Source organism: Schistocerca serialis, chromosome 3 (genome assembly GCF_023864345.2).
Source record: "Schistocerca serialis cubense isolate TAMUIC-IGC-003099 chromosome 3, iqSchSeri2.2, whole genome shotgun sequence".
NCBI classification, from domain to species: domain Eukaryota; kingdom Metazoa; phylum Arthropoda; class Insecta; order Orthoptera; family Acrididae; genus Schistocerca; species Schistocerca serialis.
Genome location: NC_064640.1, coordinates 748,746,027 through 748,771,467, shown reverse-complemented (window position 1 = coordinate 748,771,467; position 25,441 = coordinate 748,746,027). Strand labels below are relative to the sequence as shown.

The 25,441-nt window shown below is 38.3% G+C and overlaps 1 protein-coding gene across 3 annotated transcripts in view; it reads left to right on the top strand.

Annotated features, from left to right (window-relative positions):
• LOC126470599 (protein lap1) overlaps nt 1-25,441 on the top strand; it is a 153,499-nt gene that overhangs the window by 59,840 nt on the left and 68,218 nt on the right. For all 3 annotated transcript variants that reach the window (XM_050098551.1, XM_050098552.1, XM_050098550.1), the window contains 3 exons: nt 636-925; nt 17,033-17,107; nt 24,027-24,152. In XM_050098551.1, the coding sequence (XP_049954508.1) occupies nt 636-925; nt 17,033-17,107; nt 24,027-24,152 (491 nt within the window). The remainder of the gene's footprint in view (nt 1-635; nt 926-17,032; nt 17,108-24,026; nt 24,153-25,441) is intronic.

Genomic DNA, 25,441 nt, shown 5'->3' with positions numbered 1-25,441 from the left:
GTCTGACGGAGGAGATAGAGAAGATCCAAAGAAGAGCGGCGCGTTTCGTCACAGGGTTATTTGGTAACCGTGATAGCGTTACGGAGATGTTAAATAAACTCAAGTGGCAGACTCTGCAAGAGAGGCGCTCTGCATCGCGGTGTAGCTTGCTCGCCAGGTTTCGAGAGGGTGCGTTTCTGGATGAGGTATCGAATATATTGCTTCCCCCTACTTATACCTCCCGAGGAGATCACGAATGTAAAATTAGAGAGATTAGAGTGCGCACGGAGGCTTTCAGACAGTCGTTCTTCCCGTGAACCATACGCGACTGGAACAGGAAAGGGAGGTAATGACAGTGGCACATAAAGTGCCCTCCGCCACACACTGTTGGGTGGCTTGCAGAGTATCAATGTAGATGTAGATGTAGATGTAACTAAAGTGACTCTTTTGTTTCTTTCTCACATTTATTGTTGCCCGCAACATACAGTTATCACTAAATGAAGATTTTCCCTATAAAACTTCCCGTAATCTTACGTTTGTATTTGACACTGGACAACCAGTTCATTGCTGTTTAAAAGTTTCATAGAAGTTGTAAAACAGATCAGTGTCCTCAAACTACAGAAATTAATAACTGATTTATTGTCTCTCTTTTTCAGCTCTTGGGGATATTCCAGATAACATAAAGGGATGCAAACATCTCAAGTATGTTGATGTTAGTGTCAATCCTCTAGAAAAGTTACCAGAAGGCTTCACACAGCTTATTGCCCTAGAAGAATTGTACCTGAATGATACATATCTTGAGTATCTGCCAGCCAATTTTGGGCGCTTAATGAGACTGAGGATATTAGAATTGAGAGAAAACAATCTGAATACCCTTCCAAAATCAATTGTTCGTTTAAGATTCTTACAGAGACTGGACTTAGGTCAGAATGATTTTTCAGATGTTGTAAGTATCTTATTTGTATTATTCAATAAGTTTCTACTTCTGGACTTGGATATTGTTATTTGTGTAGTTTTTTTCATTAAATGAAAATGTTTTACTTGCTTTCTAACCTATATGGTTATGTATAGAATTTCATCTTTGTTATAAAATGGAACTTATTTGAATATTCAAATAACTTATAATTTTCAGACTTATATGCAGTATGATTTACAAGACATACATAAAATCCAAACTGACTACTGATGCTGAGCGTGATTGTCATGAAGGAATGGAAGAAGACAGAGGACCAGGAAAGGAGAATTAGAGTATGGAAACTGAAGGAAAAGGGAGTCAAAGAAGAGTATCAGGAGATTATAAGGGAGGAGGATGAACCAAAAGCAGGAGAAAAAGAATGGGGACAATTTAATAGTGTTGTGGTAGAAGCTGCAGTAGCTGTATGTGGAAGGAAGAGTCAAGGAGGTAGTGGGAAGGAAGAACAAGGCTTGTAGACTGTGGTTCTGAGAAAGGACTGAATTAGCAAGAGAGCAGTATAAGAAAAAGAACAAAGAGGCAAATAAGACAGTGGCTAAGGAGAGAAGAACTTGGTTGGAAGAATGGACAGTGATGATGAAGGTAAATAGCAGAGGAAATAAGAAGTGCTATATGGAATGGTCAAAAGTAATAGGTGGTTTGAGAGAGTATGGAACAATGATAGATAGAAATGGGAATGAGGTTAATAACAAAGAGAGAATGAAGACAATGTGGAAGTAGTACTTTGAGCATTTACTAAATCCAGATGAACTTTGAGGTGAGGATAATAGACTAAATAAGGTGGTAGAAGAAGTAAAATTTTCTGGGGAGGGGGGGGGGGGGGTTTGTAGAGTGTAATGACCTGACATGGAAAAATGTGGAAATAACACTGGACACAAGATGAAAGGTGGAAGGGCACCAGGTATGGACGAAGTAAGAGTCAAAATAGTGAAGGCGGTAGGGGAGGTTGGGAAACAGTGGCTGTATTGTGTGATGAGAAGAATAATGAAGAAGACTGTAAGAGGATACTATTGCCTCCATATTCAAGAAAGGGAGTAGGAAGGATTGTAGAAACTACAGGAGAGTCACACTGATACCAAGGTGTATGAAAAGATTCTGGTGAGCAGAATCTGATAAAGGATCAAGAACAAATTGAGAGAGGAACAGTGTGACTTCAGACCTAGGAGGTCAACTGTTGACTACATATCTGCAGTTTAACAGCTCCAGGAGCCCCACTATGAATTTGGTAAAGACTTCATGATGGCCTTGCTCAATATAAAAAAGGCATTTGAATGTGTATGTAGAAGAAAGATCTGGGGAGCACTAGAAAAGAAGGGAGTGGAAAAAGAGACAACAAGTAGAGTGGATGAGATGTACTGTGGAAGTCTGAGTTGAGTGAAAGTGAGAATTGAAAGGACGGATTTGTTCCAACAAACAAGTGGTGTGAAATAGGGCAGTACATTATCACCTCAAGATGGCTTAAAAGCTGAAGAAGACAAGATGAAAGCAGTGGTGTTCACGGATGACTTGATGATATGGGGAAACAGGGAGGAGGAGCTTCTGTAACAGCTGGATGTTTGGGAAGAAACTGTGAGGCAGTGTGGGGTGAAATTTAATGTAAGGAAATATGAGATCCTGGTTACAACTAGAAAGTATGATAGACCAACTAGCTGAATTGAAGAAGATGGAAAGTGTCAAGTACTTGAGAAGTGTGATAGAGGAAAATGGAAGAAATGAGAAAGAGATCAGTAAATGTGGCAGACAGGCAGAAGCATTTCTGTGAAGTATTAGGAGCCTGTTTAGAAACAAAGACAACCCACAATAAAGAAAAGTATATAAAAGTTACTACATCCCGGTATTGATTTATGCATCTGAAATATGGGTAATGGAGAAAAGAGTAAGCATGTGAAATAAAGTTCCTCAGAAGTAGGAAAGGGGTAATGAGGAGAGATAGGAGGAGGAACGAAAGGGTAAGGGAAATAGTGAAAGAGAATAGGAATACTTGCAGAGCAGGACTAAAACATATAGGCTAAGATGGTATGGGCAGTTAAAAAGAATGGAGAACAAGAGGATTCCAAAGAAGATACCCGAAATGGAGATATAAAGGAAACAACCAAGAGGAAGACCAAGGGATAGTGGCTGAAAGGTGTGGTGGAGGAGTGTGCTGAAAAAGAGAGACAAGGACTGGACCAGAGTGAACACAGAAAGACGCTCAGAAAACGGGACTAGATGGTGAGGCTTATGGACCAAGCCTGGGGCTGGAAACTGTTTGAGATTATGATAACATAAAATCTATGAAGATTGCAAATGAAAGTGCAAACAACTTCAACTTTTGAGATTAACTGACTTCTAAATTTTCTAGCAAGTCCGTGAAATTCTCTCATTATATGACAGGCAATTACATAAGATATATTTTGCGTTAAAGCTTCAGAAGAGGCTCATGCGTCCATATCCTACAATTTGGTTCATTGTTAGTAATTAAAAACTTCTGTTAGGCAAGAATAAATAAAATTACCGTCTTCAGATGACTGAATGTGTTAAGTTTCATCTCCTTTTTTTTTTTGGGGGGGGGGGTTTATTGATGTGAGATTGATATAAAGGAGGAGTTAAATTTGACAATGTTTTCTTCCCCTTCACTTTTGATGGTTAAGCAGTAGGCCATTGAATTTAAACTTCATCATGCATCCATTGAAGATGATGAGCCCACAAACGTCCAAAAACTCTCACAAACAAGTTTGTAGCAAAAATTCACATTGCTACACTCAGTGATTTTGATTGAAGGTACACAAACCTAATAACATTGCAGAGTCCTCAACAGACCATATCCAGAATGATTTTACTTTTAAGTTCTGGGTATATCAAAACTTCCTGTTTAATGTGTGCATTGTCTGTTAACTGTAGGCTTAAAAATCATCACCACCACCATCAACCATTGTTGTTGTTGTGGTCTTAAGTCCTGAGACTGGTTTGATGCAGCTCTCCATGCTACTCTATCCTGTGCAAGCTTCTTCATCTCCCAGTACCTACTGCAGCCTACATCATTCTGAATCTGCTTAGTGTATTCATCTCTTGGTCTCCCTCTACGATTTTTACCCTCCACGCTGCACTCCAATACTAAATTGGTGATCCCTTGATGCCTCAGAATGTGTCCTACCAACCGATCCCTTCTTCTAGCCAAGTTGTGCCACTAACTCCTCTTCTCTCCAATCCTTTTCAATACCTCCTCATTAGTTATGTGATCTACCCATCTAATCTTCAGCATTCTTCTGTAGCACCACATTTCGAAAGCTTCTATTCTCTTCTTGTCCAAACTATTTATCGTCCATGTTTCACTTCCATACATGGCTACGCTCCATACAAATACTTTCAGAAACGACTTCCTGACATCTAAATCTATACTCGGTGTTAACAAATTTTTCTTCTTCAGAAACACTTTCCTTGCCATTGCCAGTCTACATTTTATATCCTCTCTACTTCGACCATCATCAGTTATTTTGCTCCCCAAATAGCAAAACTCCTTTACTACTTTAAGTGTCTCATTTCCTAATCTAAAACCCTCAGCATCACCCGACTTAATTCGAATACATTCCATTATCCTTGTTTTGCTTTTGTTGATGTTCATCTTATATCCTCCTTTCAAGACACTGTCCATTCCATTCAACTGCTCTTCCAAGTCCTTTGCTGTCTCTGACAGAATTACAATGTCATCGGCTAACCTCAAAGTTTTATTTCTTCTCCATGGATTTTAATACCTACTCTGAACTTTTCTTTTGTTTCCTTTATTACTTGCTCAATATACAGATTGAATAACATCGGTGATAGACTACAACCCTGTCTCACTCCCCTCCCAACCACTGCTTCCCTTTCATACCCCTCGAGTCTTATAACTGCCATTTGGTTTCTGTACAAATTGCAAATAGCCTTTCGCTCCCTGTATTTTACCCCTGCCACCTTCAGTATTTGAAAGAGAGCATTCCTGTCAACATTGGCAAAAGCTTTCTCCAAGTCTACAAATGCTAGAAACATAGGTTTGCCGTTCCTTAATCTTTCTTCTAAGATAAGTCGTAGGGTCAGTATTACCTCACGTGTTCCAACATTTCTACGGAATCCAAACTGATCTCCCCCGAGGTCGGCTTCTATCAGTTTTTCCATTCGTCTGTAAAGAATTCGCGTTAGTATTTTGCAGCTGTGACTTATTAAACTGATAGTTTGGTAATTTTCACATCTGTCAACACCTGCTTTCTTTGGGATTGGAATTATTGTATTCTTCTTGAAGTCTGAGGGTATTTCGCCTGTCTCATACATCTTGCTCACCAGATGGTATAGTTTTGTCAGGGCTGGCTCTCTCAAGGCTGTCAGTAGTTCTTATGGAATGTTGTCTACTCCGGGGGCCTTGTTTTGACTCAGGTCTTTCAGTGCTCTGTCAAACTCTTTATGCAGTATCGTATCTCCCATTTAATCTTCATCTACCTCCTCTTCCATTTCCATAATATTGTCCTTAAGTATGTCACCCTTGTGTAGACCCTCTATATACTCCTTCCACCTTTCTGCTTTCCCTTCTTTGCTTAGAACTGGGTTTCCATCAAAGCTCTTGATATTCATGCAAGTGGTTCTCGTTTCTCCAAAGGTCTCTTTAATTTTCCTGTAAGCAGTATCTATCTTACCCCTAGTGAGATAACCCTCTACATCCTTACATTTGTCCTCTAGCCATCCCTGCTTATCCATTTTGCACTTCCTGTCGATCTCATTTTTGAGATGTTTGTATTCCTTTTTGCCTGCTTCATTTACTGCATTTTTATATTTTCTCCTTTCATCAATTAAATTCAATACTTCTTCTGTTACCCAATGATTTCTACTAGCCCTCGTCTTTTTACCTACTTGATGCTCTGCTGCCTTCACTACTTCATCCCTCAAAGCTATCCATTCTTCTTCTACTGTATTTCTTTCCCCCATTCCTGCCATTTGTCCCCTTACGCTCTCCCTGAAACTCTGTACAACCTCTGGTTTAGTCAGTTTATCCAGGTCCCATTTCCTTAAATTCCCACCTTTTTGCAGTTTCTTCAGTTTTAATCTACAGTTCATAACCAATAGATTGTGGTCAGAGTCCACATCTGCCCCTGGAAATGTCTTACAATTTAAAACCTGGTTCCTAAATCTCTGTCTTACCATTATATAATCTATCTGAAATCTGTCAGTATCTCCAGGCTTCTTCCATGTATACAACCTTCTTTTATGATTCTTGAACCAAGTGTTAGCTATGATTAAGTTGTGCTCTGTGCAAAATTCTACCAGGCGGCTTCCTCTTTCATTTCTTGCTCCCAATCCATATTCACCTACTACCTTTTCTTCTCTCCCTTTTCCTACTACTGAATTCCAGTCACCCATGACTATTAAATTTTCGTCTCCCTTCACTATCTGAATAATTTCTTTTATTTCATCATACATTTCTTCAATTTCTTCGTCATCTGCAGAGCTAGTTGGCATGAACACTTGTACTACTGTCGTAGGCATGGGCTTCGTGTATATCTTGGCCACAATAATGCGTTCACTATGCTGTTTGTAGTAGCTTACCTGCATTCCTATTTTTTTATTCATTATTAAACCTACTCCTGCATTACCCCTATTTGACTTTGAATTTATAACCCTGTATTCGCCTGACCAAAAGTCTTGTTCCTCCTGCCACCGAACTTCACTAATTCCCACTATATCTAACTTTAACCTATCCATTTCCCTTTTTAAATTTTCTAACCTACCTGCCCGATTAAGGGACCTGACATTCCACGCTCCGATCCGTAGAATGCCAGTTTTCTTTCTCCTGATAATGACGTCCACTTGAGTAGTCTCTGCCCGGAGATCCGAATGGGGGACTATTTTACCTCCGGAATATTTTATCCAAGAGGACGCCATCATCATTTAACCATACAGTAAAGCTGCATGCCCCCGGGAAAAATTATGGCTGTAGTTTCCCCTTGCTTTCAGCCGTTTGCAGTACCAGCACAGCAAGGCCATTTTGGTTTGTGTTACAAGGCCAGATCAGTCAATCATCCAGACTGTTGCCCCTGCAACTACTGAAAAGGCTGCTGCCCCTCTTCAGGAACCACACGTTTGTCTGGCCTCTCAACAGATACCCCTCCGTTGTGGCTGCACCTACGGACGGCTATCTGTATCGTTGAGGCACGCAAGCCTCCCCACCAACGGCAAGGTTCATGGTTCATGGGGAGGCATCAACCATTATCAGACATTTATCATCCATTGCTGGATATAGGCCTCTTCCATACATTACGATCTTCCCTGGCTTGCATCCAAGTTTTTCTTGTTTGTTTCTTTATGTCAAATCCATCTTTCATCCAGTCATCCTCTAGGTCCTATCACAAGGAATCCAACACAGAATCTCTTTATTACATCACCCATCATTTCGTCTTGCTATATACCAGTCCCATCTCCATTTCAGTTTTGTAATAGCCACTGTCACATCCTCTACTCCTGACTGTCCTTATCAAGTATCAGTTCCATAAGCTTTTATTGACAGTATGTACTGGTTGTAGACTTCTTGTTAAAGGTACATTGGGAAATTACTTATGAATACAGCATGCAGTTTACCAAATGAACTGCAAGGCACTTGTGTGCTTGTCTTCATTTCTTTTAAGTGTCTGTCCACTTGTCGTTTCCAGTTTCCTGAGTTTACAAATCCATCAGCTGTTTATAACTTCATCATTAATCTTTACCATTCCTCTTACTGGCATACTGATTGTGCATTATTTTCATCTCACTATAATTAATGAGTATGCATTCTTCATCCCATTTTAATGGTTTGAAGACCACTTCCAAGACAACAGAAAACAGTTTTGTTGGAGTCCCCTTTGCCCTTGTGATGTAGTTGAACACAAACTGTGGCCTAGTTGTACATAATCTTCAACCACCTGATTTAGGTATATTCTACCCTGTGGTGCCAACAGCATGATTTTTATTGTGACCGAGTCAAATGCTTTCTCAGAGTCAGTAAACCCACACAAAGTGGTAGCTGATATTTATTGCTTCTCTCTATAACTTTACAGCTTATCAGTGGAGTGGTCCATTGTGCTACATCTACTTCTAAATCCAACTTATTCTTTTGCCTGCTTAAAGTTTAATGTTGTTTATAGATGTTTAGTAAGTATTTTTCAAAAAACCTTATGTACTGCTAATGAAAATGTATAGTTCTTCACATCTTGTAAATTAGTGTGGTTGTGACTATCTGGCTTTGTTCTTTTTATGCAGACATTCTGAGAATAACTGTGGAAGTTTTGCTTTCACCACTTCACCCCTCCCTTTTATCATTTCTAATATTATTTCATTATTTCCTGATTCTATATACCTAATTCTTCCTACTTCTTCTGGTAGTACTTTCAGAATGCGCTCAGTTTCATACTCTATTATGTCAGTGTTAATTTCCTTAGTTGTGTTAAACAAATTTTTAAAGAAATATTCAAACACCATTAGTGTGGTCTCTCAGTTCATCGTAACAGAGCTGTCTGATGTACTGACTCATGTGATTTGATGTGTATCCTGCATAAGTGTGTGTTACATTTTCTTCATACTTTGGTTGTTCTCTATTGTCTACCTTATAGTCCTGTTAGAAAGTATAACATTTTCTCATAAATATTTCTGAATGCTTTTGTTTAGTTCAGTTTGTTATATCTGACTTCGAACATCATTAACTTTTAATTAATTTCTCTTCTTCTTCAACCGTCTTGTGTCCTCAAAAATTTCTTTTAAGCGAGCCAGAATTAGAGAACAGAAAGAAGTCTCTTGGGACTAAATCTGGTAAATAGGATGGATGAGGAACCAATTCAGAGTCCAGTTCATGCACTTTCACCATTGTTATCACTGATGTGTGGGATGGTGCATTATCCTGGTGAAAAAGCACTTATTTTGTGTGCCAACCTTGGTCTTTTTTCAGCCAAAGCAAGATTCAGATGATCCAACGATGAAGCATAACAGGGTCCAGTTATAGTTCTGCCTTTTTCCAGGTAATCTATGAGGGTTATTCCTTGGAATTCCCAATAAACATTGGTCATCACTGTACCAGCTGACAAAATGGTCTTTGCTTCCTTTGGTGCACTTTCACCAGCCTTTGTTCATTTATTTTGACTGCCGTTTTGACTCTGGTGTGTAATGATTCCAGGTTTTATTAACAGTCTCATATTGGCACAAGAAGTCTTGCGGATTGCACTTAAACATTGCCAGACATTGTGTTGAAATGTTGTGCCGGGTATGCATTTGGTTAACTGTGAGCAATCATGGCACCCACCTCACATACAGCACCTTTGTAGTCAATTCTCCATGCTGGATATTATGCACTCTCTCAGTTGAGATGCCTGCAGTCTCAACAATCTTACAAATTTTTATTCAGCAGTCTTACATTACCATATCATGGATCTTGTCAATGGTGTTCTTTGTGATGGCCTCAATTGGATGATTGGAGCGTGCTTCATTATCAGTGGTTCTCCGACCATTAAACCAGAAGTAAATGGTCTTCAGTGATAGTGCAGAATCAGCGTGAACTTATCCATTTCTGTTTTTATGTGCTGCAGTCCAACCCTTCAAATGAAAATCTTTAACAACAGTGTGAAATTAAGTTTTCTCCATTTTCAGTTGCATTGACACACTGGCCAGTTCAGTTGGCTGTCAACTGTACATGAACTGTACATCATACATTGTTGAAATTCCTTATACAATCCTTGTCATAAAGCTTACTAACCATGAAGGCACAACAAAAATGCTCCATTCTATCATTAAAATATATCAGACTTACCAAACTGTCCTCATATTGCACTTCACAAATAGACAAATTGAAGGATACTGTTCCAGTTGAATGTCCACAGCGTACAGAGGAAAAAGTCTTAGATTATTATTGTAGAACTGTATGACATGTATATCAAAAGTGTATCCACATCTGCTTTATAGAATTTAACTCTCAATCTTACATATTGTTCTTAAACATGAAGAAATTACTGTGTATGTGAATATCCTCAAATGAATATGCTGAATTTGAGAAAAATGCTAATTTCCAAAAGACAGATGCTTGCTTTTTTTTATTTTTTTTAACTGAGGTCATTAAAAAGTTATCTTTTAAGATGCAAGGTGACTATGATAGAGAGGAGGAATGAGCATTATATGATGAAACTTAGAAATTCTCCCAGCAAGCAAAGGTTGCACCATTACCTTACAAACTTTGCTAGACTGTTGATGACAATCTACAGGAGCACCACATCACTCTCAATTGAACAAAGTACCGTGTGACAGAACTACCTCTGTGTGACCTACCCTTAGTAGTTGTTAGGGAATTTCTGATGATAGCAGACAAAATTCTTATTGTAATTACTCCTTCACCCTTATTAGATTGCATGTATTACCTATTCAACAATAATGCTACTTGTAGTTTTTTGAGCCTGTTTTATAACGGTGGGTACTTGTGTTTTCCAAGTCGTGAGTGTTATTTGTTTCATGTTTAAAAGCATGACGCCATGTAATGTTGCCTTTGTAAAAGATATTTATCATATGTGACCGTAACTGGTTATGAGTAAATAATTTACAAGGCAGCACTGTGTTCATTATACATCTTTCCAAATATGTTGACAGTGTTAGTTGTCTAAAGATAATGTTCTAATTGTATTTGAGACAGTTACAATAAATATTTTAAAAATTTATACAGTTGAAACATTTCTCTTGACATATGTCATCCATTATCAAAAACCATGTTCATTGTATCACAAGCCATCTTCATCCTTACTCTAAACTTCTTCATCTTTCAAGGCCTGAACTGCAAATAAATCAGGCGGTAACTACTGGAGCCAAGTTACCTTTTTCTATGCCATCTTTCTCATAGATGTCATGGAAGAAACATCTTTTAACTCCCAGGAGCTTTGTCCCCTGCTTGGTGTAGATGTTATTTGTGGAGTAGTTGAGCCTTTCTTAGTCCTGAAACAGTCTGTTCATTCCTGCACATCTGTTTCATTTGTTTAATCAACCATCTGATTTGGAGTGGAGAAAGCCCCGCTTTATTAGTAATAGGATATACCATGCAGTGAGAAACTTATTCTGAGAATAGTATAACACTCAAGTGCTGATGTTGATTTATTTAGCAATACCAGACAATTTTAAAAACAAATATTACAAAGATAGTAAATAAATAGAGTTGTCTATGAACATTATTATGTAAGCATGTCACTGTGCAGTTCATTGTACATGTTAGTTAGCTTTCTTTTAACTATCACTATTTTTTATGTATAGTGCTAACACAAATTTATTTATTATTTCATGCTGGCCTTGATGTATCTCATGTAAGTGGGTCAGTTTCTGTACCTTCTTTTTACTTCAGAGTGAGAATTAATATTTTTCCACCTGTAGTTACAGTTTTGTGCACACAGGGAAAATTGCTTTCTATCCCCAGTAAATCAAAAATGATTTGTATTTGCATTTCTTGTGTTGAAATTACAAATTACTCACATCAGAGTAGCATTGCAACTTATACACTACTGAAGAGCTCCAAGCATGGTGTTATACAGTGCCCAAGTTGGGTCACATTAGTCTTCCAGGCAACATTAAGCCCATTAGTACTCCTTTTTATTGTTATTTTATTTGTTTTGTACTTCATTTACTTATTTTTATTTATTCCTGAAAACATAATATTGTTACATCATAACCAGAATCAAGTCCAAATCTGAAAAACAGTGTCATCAATGAAAATCAATATTTAGCACAGAAAGCACTTCTATTGTGAACAGAAATGTACAGGAAAAATGGAACTGAACTACTCAAAAGAGATTGCTGCTATTTTACAAACATCGAATATTTTAGAATATACAAATGTAAGAAATTTTTAGAACCTTCCAGAAGTTATAAATATTAAATAACAAATAATTGCTGGTGGTAGAGTTCGAATTGGTGACCAACAACATGCCAGTGTGTGATGCTAGTTGCTATGCCACACTTCATACAACACAGATCACAGCATTGCTGCCACTCCTGGAGAAACAGCAGCCTATTGTTTCAGAAGGTCTCATTGGAGCTGATCACAACACCCTGGATCTAGATCTTACCAATAGTCCTCTGTATGGCAACACTGGTGAATCCTTAGGTTCTGTTAGTGTTGGTACATCCTCTTCATTGTGATGAGCTTTCTAGGTAGTCCCTCCTGTTGAAGTTTTGCAGTTGTAGAGCTGGTCTTCAGTTTCCTTGGACGATAAGCCCTCATTGTCAATCTGCTCATCATGAATGCAGTAGTACTTCATACAGAGGACATAAATGATATCTGCATGCTTATATCTTCTTGACGAGGGCTGAAAGGGTCATAATCTTCAACTTTGTTTGTAACATCTTGCAAGCTATGAAGGCTAAGATACAACCCAAAGTACCGGTTTAGTAACTTTTCCAAAAGTCACACTTTCAGTATAGACATAAAAATCCACGCCAAGTGTACTGGGCTGTATCTTACTGACCGGTGTTTGGCGTTATAGAACTCTTGGTATTTTTCCTGGAAGTTAAGGGTCCATATAAAAGCCACCTGTCTTGATTCTTTGCTCCTGCTGATGAAGTGATCCTGAGTATCATCTGATTGAAATGGGGACAGTGTGTCTGTTGCCATTTTGACCTTGTGGCCATTGAGCAGAAAGGATGGTTTGAAGCCTGTAGTGCCTTGCTTTGCTGTGTTCTTTGTGAATGTCAAAACAGGCGATACTGTGTCTCAATCTCTCTGTTCGACATCAATGTACATTGAGAGCGTATCTGCCAATGTCTTATTAAAGCGTTCTGTGAGGTCAGTTGTCTGTGGATGGTAGACAGTTGCCATCCTGTGGGTGATGCCGCAGTGTCAAAGTAAAACTGAGACTAGTCTAGACTGGAGAACTTTTCCACGATCAGAGATCATCACACAGGGTACTCCATGCGCCAAAATGATGCCTCGTACAAGGGACTTGGTAATTTATAGAGCTTTGGCAGTTGGTACAGCTTTGCTAACAGCATATTCAGTGCAGACTATTATGCAATGACTCTTATTTGTTGACTTTGGGAACCTCCCAACAGGTTGATTGCAATTTGGTAGAATGGCACTGCTGCAGGCGGAATTGCTTTTAGATGTACCAGAGGTAAATTGCGGCACGTCCTTCTGCCTGTGGCATTCCTTACAGTGGCTCACATAGTGTTTTAACTGGTCAGTAGAGACCTGGCTGGTGATACCTGTGTTTGATTCTGTCTAAAGTATTAATGACTCCCAAGTGACCAGATGTTGGAGTGTCAGAGAGAAACAACAGGAATGATCAGATTATAGCACCTCTTATACAGTGTTCCATTTAGTATTTAGAATCCTCATTTGGCTTGTTTCTCCTTCTTCAAGGCTTCTATCGTTTTCGTCAGTGGTGGGTCTTCTCTCTGTTCAGAAGCAGTGACATTTAGTGCAGCAATGACTGTGATTTCATCCACACTGCTGTGTTCCACCAGAGGATTCCTTGAAAGGCAATTGGTATCATTCTGTTTAGATCCACATTTGTATACCACTGTGACACTGTAATCCTAAAGCCTGATCACTTGTCTCGCCAATTGACGTGATGGGTCCTTCAGGCTAGTCAGCCAGCATAGCGAATGGTGGTCTGTCACAAGGGTGAATGGTTTGCCAAATAAATACAGCCAGAACTTGTTTGTGCCTCAAGTAACTACAAGACACCCTTTCTCTGTTTTGGAGCAGTTCATCTAGTACTGAGAGAGTACTCTGGAAGTATATGCTATCAGCTACTTAGCGCCTTCATAAATTTGGACTAGAACTGCACCTATCCCATACTCACTAGAGTCACTGTTAATGTCTGTCTCAGGATTCTCTTCATTCAATTCAAGGACTGGAGAAGATTTTAGTGCCTTATTAAGGACAAAGAAAGATCTTCCTTGTGTCTTGTTCCATGGAAGTTTAACGTCCCCCTGCAGTTGTACTTGCTATGGATGTGCCTCGGTACAGAAGTCCTTTATGAATTGCCAGTAGTTCAAGCTCATTGTGAGAAACTCCTCATATCGAGAATGTGCCAAGGAGCCACAAAATCTGTGACTGCTCTTATTTTCTGCAGATCACTTGTCTCCATTGTCATTCACTAAATGCCCCAAGATTTTTACTTCTTGGGTGGCAGAGAGACACTTTTTTGGATTTAGATGGTTTCTCTAATACTCACTTAAATGTGGGATCAACAGCAGTGTGCTTTAGGCCCTTATGGATTTCAGCACCTCATTTGTATTCTAGTCAAGTGACCATATTGGCAGACATTACTACCTGGGTTTAATCATTTCCACAAACGGCAGTTCGTGTTTGGAGTTGGTTGTATGCTGTGCAGGAATCAGATTTTATTCACAGTGTAAACATGAACTATGTTGAATCTATTTTAAATGCTGACAGAAAAGGAAAGTTGTGAGAACACGTCGTGAGTCATGCTTGGATAGCTCAGTTGGTAGAGCACTTGCAGCAAAAGGCAAAGGTCCTAAGTTTGAGTCTCAGTCCAGCACACAGCTTTAATCTGCCAGGAAGTTTCATATCAGCACAAACTCCACTGCAGAGTGAAAATTTCACTCTAGAAACAGGAATGTAAGTTATCGGGAAAAGTTAGTCACAAAGGAACTAGGGCCTCCATGAACAGATCCTTTGATTGAGAGAGTAATGAAATCAAATAAGCATGACTACAAGCGAACATTTAACAACAAAGTGTCTAGTTAGCACAAGTTGTTGTGTGTATGCAACCTAAGAATATCTGATTTTCAGCCTGGAAATAAATTCGTGAACTAATTCATCTTTTAGGGATTTTGTACATTTGTCCGAAAAAATGGAAAAGCATGAAAACTCCCACTCACACAAAAATGCAAAACAGAGAGTTGCAGAAGCTTACTTATGATCACTTTCATATCATGGAACATAGTTTTCTTTAGCTGATGACAATAAGTATTCGAGATTATGGGAGAGGGAGCCCCCTGAGTCGACTAGTGTCTGGACAGGCTGGTCATGAGTGATAATGTCAGTGAGATCTCCTGTCATCTTTGTGACTCGTCCATGGAGGTTTTTCATCTGTGGTGGTCTCGCTTAGTTTTCCTGAATGTGGTGGCTAGGTGAGTGGCTGGTAACTAAGTAGCACAATGGGGAATGGCTACAGCATGTTGGGGAGTGATCTCATCCAGGGTACAGTGATGCACTTCATCCCACATGTTGACTATATTCTTTTGCACATGACTGATGTGAATAGAACGGTTATTGTCTTGCAGGTTAATAGTCATCAAATACACATCTTCTTTCTCTGCAGTAGTGTGTCCAGGGCATCCACCGCAGAAACACAGGTGTGTTCTCCTCCCTGCTTCAAATGTCTGTTCTTCTGTGGGGTGTTTTGGGTACTTTGGGTGTAACTGCATGGGCCGGGTACTGTGTTGTCGTTTGATGGCTATGGCGTAAGTCCAACCCAAGTTGACCATGCACATTCTTCATGCCATGTTCAACTGGTGGTGGAGATCAGCGCTAAAGATTCAAGTCTATTTTTGTACTCGGTCCAAAATTTCTGCATGGTCAATACTTGTTTTCAGGAGGTATAATTTTAAGTACTGCCAATAGACACATGCATTAAAATAGATTATCTATCCTTCCATCTGGAATCATAACTTCTTTTCTCATGGAGGAAAAAAGGGTAGGTTAGAAAGTAGAGGCAGTACACTCAGACCCTAAAATGAAAGTATTGAACAGCAGTTTGGGGTTCGTGTCACATGCCCTCCTTTTTAACCTTTTGCGACTTATCCTACTTTCTTTCTGGAAGTTAGAACTAGCAGTTCTTGGTATACCCACCGGATTCCTGTATCTCAGACGAGAAATGTTTCGTGGGGAAGGGTCAAAGTAATCTGTGACTATGCCATAAGCAGTGTGCATGTCGCATACATTGAGTACAGCCTTTGGAGGCATAGCTATCCTTGTATGACCTCGTAGGCTCACGAGTCCAGTCATATGCTAGCTCTAGCCCGGATTCCTGTTTACCTCTGTCTACATTCATTTGCTTATGCATTGTTCAGTTTCGAAGCTGTTGCATGCTTGCAGTTCCATGTTTGACCCTGAATGTTTTTTTGGACCCTCTGCTCATGGTCAGTGGGACACTCAGTGTTTTTTGCAGAAGCTATGTGCCATGTTTCTCCCCACTTGTCCTGAGCATTTTGCAGATGCTATCGTCTCGCTACATGAGATATAACAAGTTCCGAAAGCTAGCATAGTTTTTTCTACTTTTATATGTTTCTGTTGGCAGCGCTTAAAATTTCACGTCCTTAAGGTAAGTACAACCATCCATTCTGTCTTTTGGTTAATATTTTAGTCATTAAATTTTCATTTCACTAAACAATACTATACAGTTGTGAAACATAGGACTGATAATGAAGAGCAACTCAGTTGAAGCTCTAGCTTAATGTTTCTGCTTTAGATTTTCCTTATTTTTTGCAATTCATGGTTAGGTGAATGGTGTTCCGCAGCAATCTTTGTCTAGCTGAGTGAATATTCTGTGTCTAATTATTTTAATACTAAATGTTAGCAAAATTAAGAAGATAATTAATCTTTATTTCCCTTTGCATGTCACTTACTTCTACCCATTTTTTGTTGCCTGCTGAAGCTAAATGATGTTCAGTTCATTGTTTTTAACGCATTGGAAATAAAACTAAAATTTTAGTTTTAATAGTTGCAACACAAAGCTGTGTCTGTCAATGCCTGTCATATCCTATTCTCTGTTACCTCTGCTGTCTTTATGCGTATTTTTATTTCGTAGTCTTGACTTGAAAATTCGCTTTCAGAGACTCTAAATTAACATTTAACTAGGTTATACTGCTGTGACTTCTGCCCAAATAGTTGTCCTTTGTGAATAGCAGCTTTATGCCTGTAGGATACATACCAAGCAAAGTAAAGTTAATGTAACTCGTGTTTTACCTTTGTGTATGTTTTTAAGTTTTTTTTTTATTTCCATTTTAATAAACATGTATGTTTCTACTTTTATATTAAGATGATGTATAAACATGCTGCTGTGACGTCTCCTCTCAGAACTCTATCTAATACTTCATCACTTTTTAATTTTGTAGCCAGAGGTAATTGGAAATCTACCTAATATTACTGAGCTGTGGGTGGACAACAATAGAATACGATCAATCCCAAAGGTATGTTTTGAAAAATATACATACTAAAAATATATTTACATTTTTAGACACCTGTGATAATGTTATTGTTATATTAACTTTTAAGCTATTCTCTGAGCTGCAGCAGAGAACATTGTTGTTATTTTATGTACATATTTTGTTTTGTATTGAGCAGACAGTAGAGTCGGCATCAGTTTGTATTTAATTATTCTCAGACCATTCATGCATTTAATAGTACATTTCTTCTATATGGTACATTTTGCCAAGATGATAATTATTTTATCATGTGGTGAGAGGGTAATTTAAAGATGCAAATTGATTATTATATAATATAAACAGCCTCCATAGGGAATTTTCTACTTACATGCTAAGTCAGTTATAGGAGGACCTACAGTTTAATGTGGTACAACTCATAAATTTTTACATTAACAAACATTGCCGTAGATGAAAGAAGTGACAAGTGACATTTGAAAATCCTAAGGGTGACTTGCTATTGAATCCTGACCTTGGATTCGTTGCATGTCACTTTGCCAGAGAGCCACAGAGATGCACCTTGTTGGTTATGAATCTGAAATCCACAGGTTTCTGATCTAGGGGATCATCAGTGCTTCCCATTCTGTGATAAGCTGTGTGCTTGCTTTATTGGCCATGGGTGGTCACGAAAGTGACGCATCATGTTGTATAGAGGATGGAAAATTTTGGTCTCATTGCCTGTATTGTAAAGGTGATAGAAACATCACTGTGACAAATTTAAATATGTGATGAATGAGTACCCAGGTAAAGTGTCCATAAGCTTACAATGTTTGTGATCTGCATCACAGTCTTTCTGTCACATGAGGCCCAGTCAGGGCAGAGTTTTTTTGTGTCTTCCTGCACTGCATTGGCCTATGGTGTACCCAGAACTACTACTTGTATAATATCTGAAGAGAGTAACAATGTCCCATATAAGTGGCACAAGAAAGCTGCAGAGAAAGAGAGAGAGAGAAAATTGGTGAACAACTCCATCAAACAAGTGACCTACAAGTGCTCGTTTTCCCTTAGGGGCTTAGGATACACTTTCTTGTGCTGTGTAATTGTAGCTCTTGACCTTGACCACTTCCTCAGTCCTAGCCAGACTAGGAAAGATGATACTTCCCTTGAAGTCACAATAGGATTCCAGTTAAACCAGCTGTCTTAAGAAACTGCACATAAGAGGCCTATAGAAGGACAGTGAATTGATCGTTAGCTTTCATGAGTTTTAGAGATAAACAATTTTATTAACTGGTGCCAGTTTACATTCAGATAGCATCCGTCCATAATTGACAGTTATACCGTGTAGGACAGTTACACTCAACTCTGCCTATGTGAAAATCACCTAGTAGGCATTTTTCTACTGTAACATGTGTTGTAAATTTCTATTTGACCCACCTCCAAAGAAAACAAACTAATCTTGCAGGCTGTTCGGAACCAGAGTGATAATTATACAAATGTGTTGTCAGTAGTACATTATTTGTTAATAAATGTAGTGGGCTATTCAATAACACTGAGCAAGATGGTGCACTGGTTAGTACACTGGACAGAGTCCATTGGGAAGTTCACAGTTAAAATCTGCATCCAGTTATCCAGATTTAGATTTTCCATGATTTCCCTGAATAACTTACAACAAATACCAGGATGGTTTCTTTGAAAAGAGCATGACTATTTTCTTCCCCAAACCAAGCTTGTGCTTTGTCTCTAATGATCTTATTGTTGACAGGATGCTAATCCAGATCTTCCTTCCTTCTTATTACTATTAGAGCACAATTTTCTGTATAAAATTGCAGATTCCTATTTATAACCCACACTTAACTAACAAAACAGCTGATTCAATGATTTATCCTACCCAGGATGTAGAGAAGTCAGTCCCTAATGACTTCGATGTCCATGAGATGTTAAACCCTAATCTTCCTTACTTCAGAGAAGTAACTAATATCTAATATATCTATTGAAGCTTTAATTAGTTTATTAACACTTTGGAGATAGGCCGCTTAGAAGAATACCGAGCGTATAAAACCAACCATTTATGCCCTTATTTAAAGTGTTACTGGCACGTATGTAATTCTTCGAGAGGAATACATACTGAAAAAAGACCAAGCTTTAAAATTTGTTTTTTCTGTTTACTTTAGTTCATTGATAGGTTAAAAATTTTAAAATAATGATGACAAAGTATAATTACCCATCCAAACAAATAATGTGAGGCAAGTTATTGAGCAATTTCTTCTTCTAGAGCTTCTGAAATTCCTTGCTCGCTCATTAAACAGGACATATTTGTAGCAGAATTACAGAAAACTGTAAAACCTAACAAGTACACACTCAAATTACTGCCAATACAATTATGTATGTTAATGTTTCTTTCGAAATAATTCCAGAAATTGATAACAGAAGGCAGCACAGTCAAGGGACAGATGGCAAGACATCCATACATTCTTCTCATATGCAGTGAACCCAGTTTTTGAGTGACAGATGACTCGCACGTCGAGAAAGTCATGGCCTGACCCGTACTCAGACACAATCTTTTTAATACAAAGTTGTGGCTTGAGCTGTGTTAATTAAGTGTTTCACTTTACTGTGTGGAACTTTGTGATCACTGCAATGATGTTCTCTGGCTCAGCTGCCTGAATCATGCCATGTTTTATTGTGAGATGATGTGAAATAATTCTGAGTCTCTGTTTGCTTCTTCCAATAATAAGCCCATACACTGTGCACTGCAGCTACAACTCATGAGCCCATGTTCATTACTGAAAAAGTTTTAAATCTCAGCTTGGTTTGCCCATGAAAACCTCTTAGTAACATTTAAAAAATGTGAAATACAAAACCATATTACCTAAAACCTGACTGACGTACATCGTGTTTGTGGAAATGCTGGTGTGATGATAACTCCACCACAATGAGCTCAACCCTATATATTCCTGAGGATGACTACAGTTATCACGCTTTCATTAGTGTGTATAACAAAAAATCGAAGGGTTTACATGCAGTTCATGTTCTTTGACATTAACATCTTATTCGACTATGCTTTATTTGTTGCTATACTTCATTAAATTGAGCATTAATTAACACTTCCAGCATTCCTTTTAACTCAAGTGTCATGCTAAAGTTTTGTTAATGGAGAATACTTGGTGAAATATGAATAATGGAAGGAGTAAACAGTTGATGTGTTGAGTACTGGGGAAGCAAGACTGAAAATGTTGGTGAGCTTTTGGACTCTCTCTCTCTCTCTCTATCTATCTATCTATCTATCTCTCTCTCTCCCTGGCTGATGGCTAGGGGAGAGAGGTAGCGAGTGCCTGGGATAGGAGTGTGGCACCAGTGAGCTTATTCTGCCACAGGCAGGAAGAGCTGTGGTGCACAATGATGTGGAGGAATGGAGTGGGAAGGGGAGGTCGAGCAGAAGAAAGAGGATGGACACTGCTGTGAGAGTAGAAGGGGCAAAAGAGGACAGGGGAGGGTCGGTGTGGGGGCATGGAGCTTGGTGTGGGACAGGAGCTAGTGCAGATCGAGGCTAAGATGATTGTATACATATTCTGGCTCAATATAAATAATTTAAGTTCCATTGGAAATTTTTTGCATAGTATGTTGAAGTCAATTTTCATAGAAATTGTGGTTTTTAAACAAAACTACAATAAGTATGTCTGCAGCTCGTGGTCTCCCGGTAGCGTTCTCGCTTCCTGAGCACAGGGTCCCGGGTTTGGTTCCCGGTGGGGTCAGTGATTTGCACCTGCCCTGATATGATTGGGTGGTGTTGTGTCATCATCATCATCATCATCATCATTCATCCCCATTATGGTCGAAGGAAGGCAACGGCAAACCACCTCCATTAGGACCTTGCTTGGTACAGCTCTGTCAAGAAGTATGGGACTTCATTTCCACAATAAGTATCATATATATCTTCATAATTTTTTTGTTTGATGGTAGTCTTTAACATTTTAAAACAGCAGTGTTACATGAAAAAATGCATTTTTAGATTTGTTCTACTAATATTCTGAACGTTAACCAGACATTAGCTATACAGATACAGCTTGTTATGCAAAGTTCGTGACATCACCAAATGTTACTTAAATACACAGTGCTGTCCTTTGATATCAGGTGTACTATATTACCTGCTTCCATATCTGTTTGTGCACTGGCACTACCAGTCGCTTTTAATAACTGTGGTAGTAGTAACCACTCTGTTGACCAGCATGCTATCCATTCTCTAAGTTACCTTCCTGCTGGTGTCATCTACTTCCTCTGCCAGCAGTTGCCATCATTGCTGGCACCTGCTTCTACTGCTGGAAGCATAGCGTAACATCTTCAGCAGGTTACGTTGTATGTTGGAATCTTTATGTTGGAAACATCTCTCCTGCAAGGCAACAAACATTTCTCTTGGTATGTTCACACGAGGAAACAGTAAATGTGTGGTGCTGCATTTTCTGGTAAACCTTCCGGGATGTAAGCTCGTGGTCCATGAAACTCTTCATCTCCTAACCTGAAGAGTTTCATGGACCACGACCTTACATCCCGGAAGGTTTACCAGAAGATATGTCATCCGGTCGTGAAAGCCTTCATACTATGGTGCTGCATTATTAATACTTGAAGGTTCACACAAATAAAATGAAATCATCATCATTGTTGGTGGATGAAACTTAGAAACTGGCAGGAGTAACTTGCTATGGGACCTGAATATGGAAGAAGGTTTCCATAACTACACTTCATGTCATCTACCACTTTTGAATGACTGGCAAATATGGTAGCACCATTTGTTTTGAAAAAGACACGAATTTCAGGAAAAGAATTACAGACAACCAAAGACTCATTGTTACTTTTTGTTATTTGTCAACAGGAGACTCATTTTAGAGCCTTGCATATTTACTTCACGTTTTGAAGCAAGCTATATCTCAAATAAATAGTATCTGAAATTTGTTGGGCACTGGTGGAAGTCCTGAAGGATTATGAAGAACATTGTTAAATATGCATATTATCTAATTATTCATTTGGTATGAGTTCTCACAAATCATTGAAAATTACTTCCAGAACAGTGTCATGAGAGGGCATCTACATGACTTGTTGATGCAGCTAACGGATCCACACCCACTGTCAGCTCCAAACTCTCAAAATAGTTGAGTTGTTTTTTTTATGAGAACAGCATTGAGCTTTGCCATGGCCTTTGTTCTCTGCACATGTGGCAGTTTTTGTGGCATACATGCTGGCTGGAGCTGCCCCATTTGTCTGTATACTGATGATCCTGTTTTTTGGGAAGCAGCATTATAGGCCCCGTTATCTTGCTTCCCACCCACTTGTCTTACTTTCCTCAGTGGAGGAGACAAAGTAGAAGGGCTGGTAACACCCCCTTCATTTTCTCCTTCTAGCAATTTTTCTAAAACCTGAAACAGTATTTACTTTTTCAGAAAAGACTGTAAATTTTACTGAAAACACCTGACGTGAAGTAGCATGTGTGTTCTGACAGATACTTTACTTCTCCCATTGTGTGGGAGCAATTGATGGGAAGCATATAATCCTACAGTGCCCTGTTGCTAGTAGCAGCAGATTTTACAATTACAAAGATTCATTTATCATTATGATACTTGTGATTGATGCTTGCTACAACCTGTTGTACACACATATTGGCTGCTAAGAAAGCATTTTAGATGATGCTGTATTCAGGAACATGACCATAAGTGAACTGAATCACAAAAAGAAACTGAATTTGCTATAAACTGAATGCTTACCTGGAGGGACAAAGCTGTACCATATGTTTTCATGGCGGATTACGCATTCCCTTTACAGGGAAACTTTATGAAACCAAGCCATGGGAGACATGTTCAAGGTTCAAAAGAAAGAGTTATTAATTACTGGTTGTATCAGGATATAATAGTTGTAGAGAATGCATTTGGTATCAAAGCTTTGGTTTTTCATGTCTCCTGGAAAATCTATGTTGTTGTGGCAACCTGAGATGGCATGAACTGTCACCTGTACAACTGTGTCTCCATGATTTCTTAAGGCAATAAATCCCACAAGGAAGCATCAACTCATATGATTTTCAGACAAATGAGTTGATCCCAGGCACGTGGGGATTAGCTGACACTGCATCAGTTTTTACTACACCCCCAGGATATACCATGGATGGCTAGTAACATAAACAAATAAATTCGAGACGAGTTTGCAAATAATTTATAAGCCCACAAGGGCATGTACTGTGGCAAAATAACTATGGATGAATGTTTCTGCACAGTATAAAATACAAGTAAAGAGAAGCAAGTGTAATTTTTGTACCTCTTTGTCCACAGTGTCTCTAGTTTCCTTTGGCTTGTGAGCATCATCAAGAAATTGTAGGAGTGGGTAACTGAACCAATTTGGTTTGTACACAGTGTCTGCACCACTGTCTGATGTTTTGCTCTTTTCGTGTTGATACACAACAAGAGACCATATTCTCTTTTCTTAGCAGTGTTTGTCAGTACCAGATGTAGCAGCAATTCTCTACAGAGCATCTCGTTTTTTAATGCTCTTGGACTGCTTGTATATTCTGCAACTGACTTTACAATCTGCATATGCCCTGTCTCAAAATTATAAATGAAAATCATAGAACTATGGATGTTCTCCAGTATTATTTATCGTGTTAACAATCTTTTTCCTCCAGATTATGGAGGAACAGGACTAGTTACACAAAAGTAATTGTGATTCATACAAAAGTACATGTCATAATGGTCTATCAGAGAAACATACAGCTGAGAAACATGGTTCCTATTTGGAATAATTATTTTTTTCTGGATTAAGGGTTGTTTTTAAAACTTAAATCTTTCTTTTGCATGAGTAAAATTACCAATGAGCATTTTATCCATGTGCTGCATTTCTGAGAACTTTCAAGTTCCAAGTAATCTTGACTTTGAACATATTTTTAGTAAGTAGCCAATTTTGTATGTTACTAGTTTGATTTAATTTTCAGATAATTGGCAATCTGAAAGACCTTGTTCACTTCGATGCCAGTGGCAATAACATAAAATGGATAGCATCTGAAATAGGACACTGTACAAAGCTTGTTGATCTGACACTTTCATCAAATGAAATAAAGGTAAAAAAATATTTAGGTTCAGGTAAATGAAAACTGTATTTTATTCTTTATGAGATTATATCAGAAAAGCAAAGGACCAAACCATTTGAGTCGTGCTGCTACAAACAAGTACAAAAGAATTATAATGTAATGAAGATTCTAGTCATGCAAATGGACAGCCATTAAGATGACAATATTTGACTTACTTTATGATAGGCATATGAATCTTTGTAAGATAAAAAAAAAAAAAAAAAGACAGACAATATTATTCATTGTGTAATTTGCGCTGGAGTTAGTCGTGACCATATTATTAAATAAAACTTTCCTTATGATAGAACTATAACCTACATGTAAGCGCAACAAGGAGATTTGTAATAAGTTATTGTAAAATGATAAGTTTTGTTGTAAACTAAAATTTAAGATTTTTAGAAAGTGCAAATATTTTTGAGATATTACTTCTTAATCTGAACTTCTTAAAGTGGATGAAATGTGTACCTGTGGTGATGCCACCTACAAACACTGCAACAGTCATTGAGTACATACAAAAAACGGAACCTATAAAATCTGCACAATATACTGTTATTTTAATTACATAGTTTTAATGATGAAGAACTTTTTTTTAAAGAAGAGTAAACTACAATTGGTCTGTTTATTACTGTATTTATCTTTTGTGGTATCTACACAATGGCACAAAAGCCAAAATAAAGTACTATGATAAAAGTTCTTAGACCAATAACGTGTCATATCTGTTAAGGCAGTCCAAAGCAGGTAAACAAGACTGACTCCTGCTTTTAAATACGTGCCGGAGTGAACTAATATATTACTGCTAAGCAGATCCATCATATCTAAGTGGATTTTCCCCCACAGCTCAAATATTATGATGAAGAATTTGTTGAATATGGCACCATGATTTCCACCTCGTTTGTCATTCATATTTTTTATTCTTGTTAAATTAGCAGTTTTCCAAGTGATTTTACAGTTTACACCAGAAACTTTCTATTTTTAGCGCTTTTGTATTAACATTTTTGGATTTTGCAATTTGACTTATTATGTTGACTCATTTGTTAATACCATTGATATATCAAATGCTGTCAGTTCATTTAAGTGGAATAGTGGTTAAGGCACTGGACTCACATTCAGGAGGTGCAGGCTTTGAATTTCTCTTTGGTTAGTCAGATTTAGGTATTCCTTGATTACCTGTATTGATAAAGACAAATGCCGGCATGGTTCCTGTGAAATGAACACTGCTGATTTACCTCCCCACCCTTGTCCAGTCTGAGCATGTGCTATGATTCTCATGACCTCCTTAC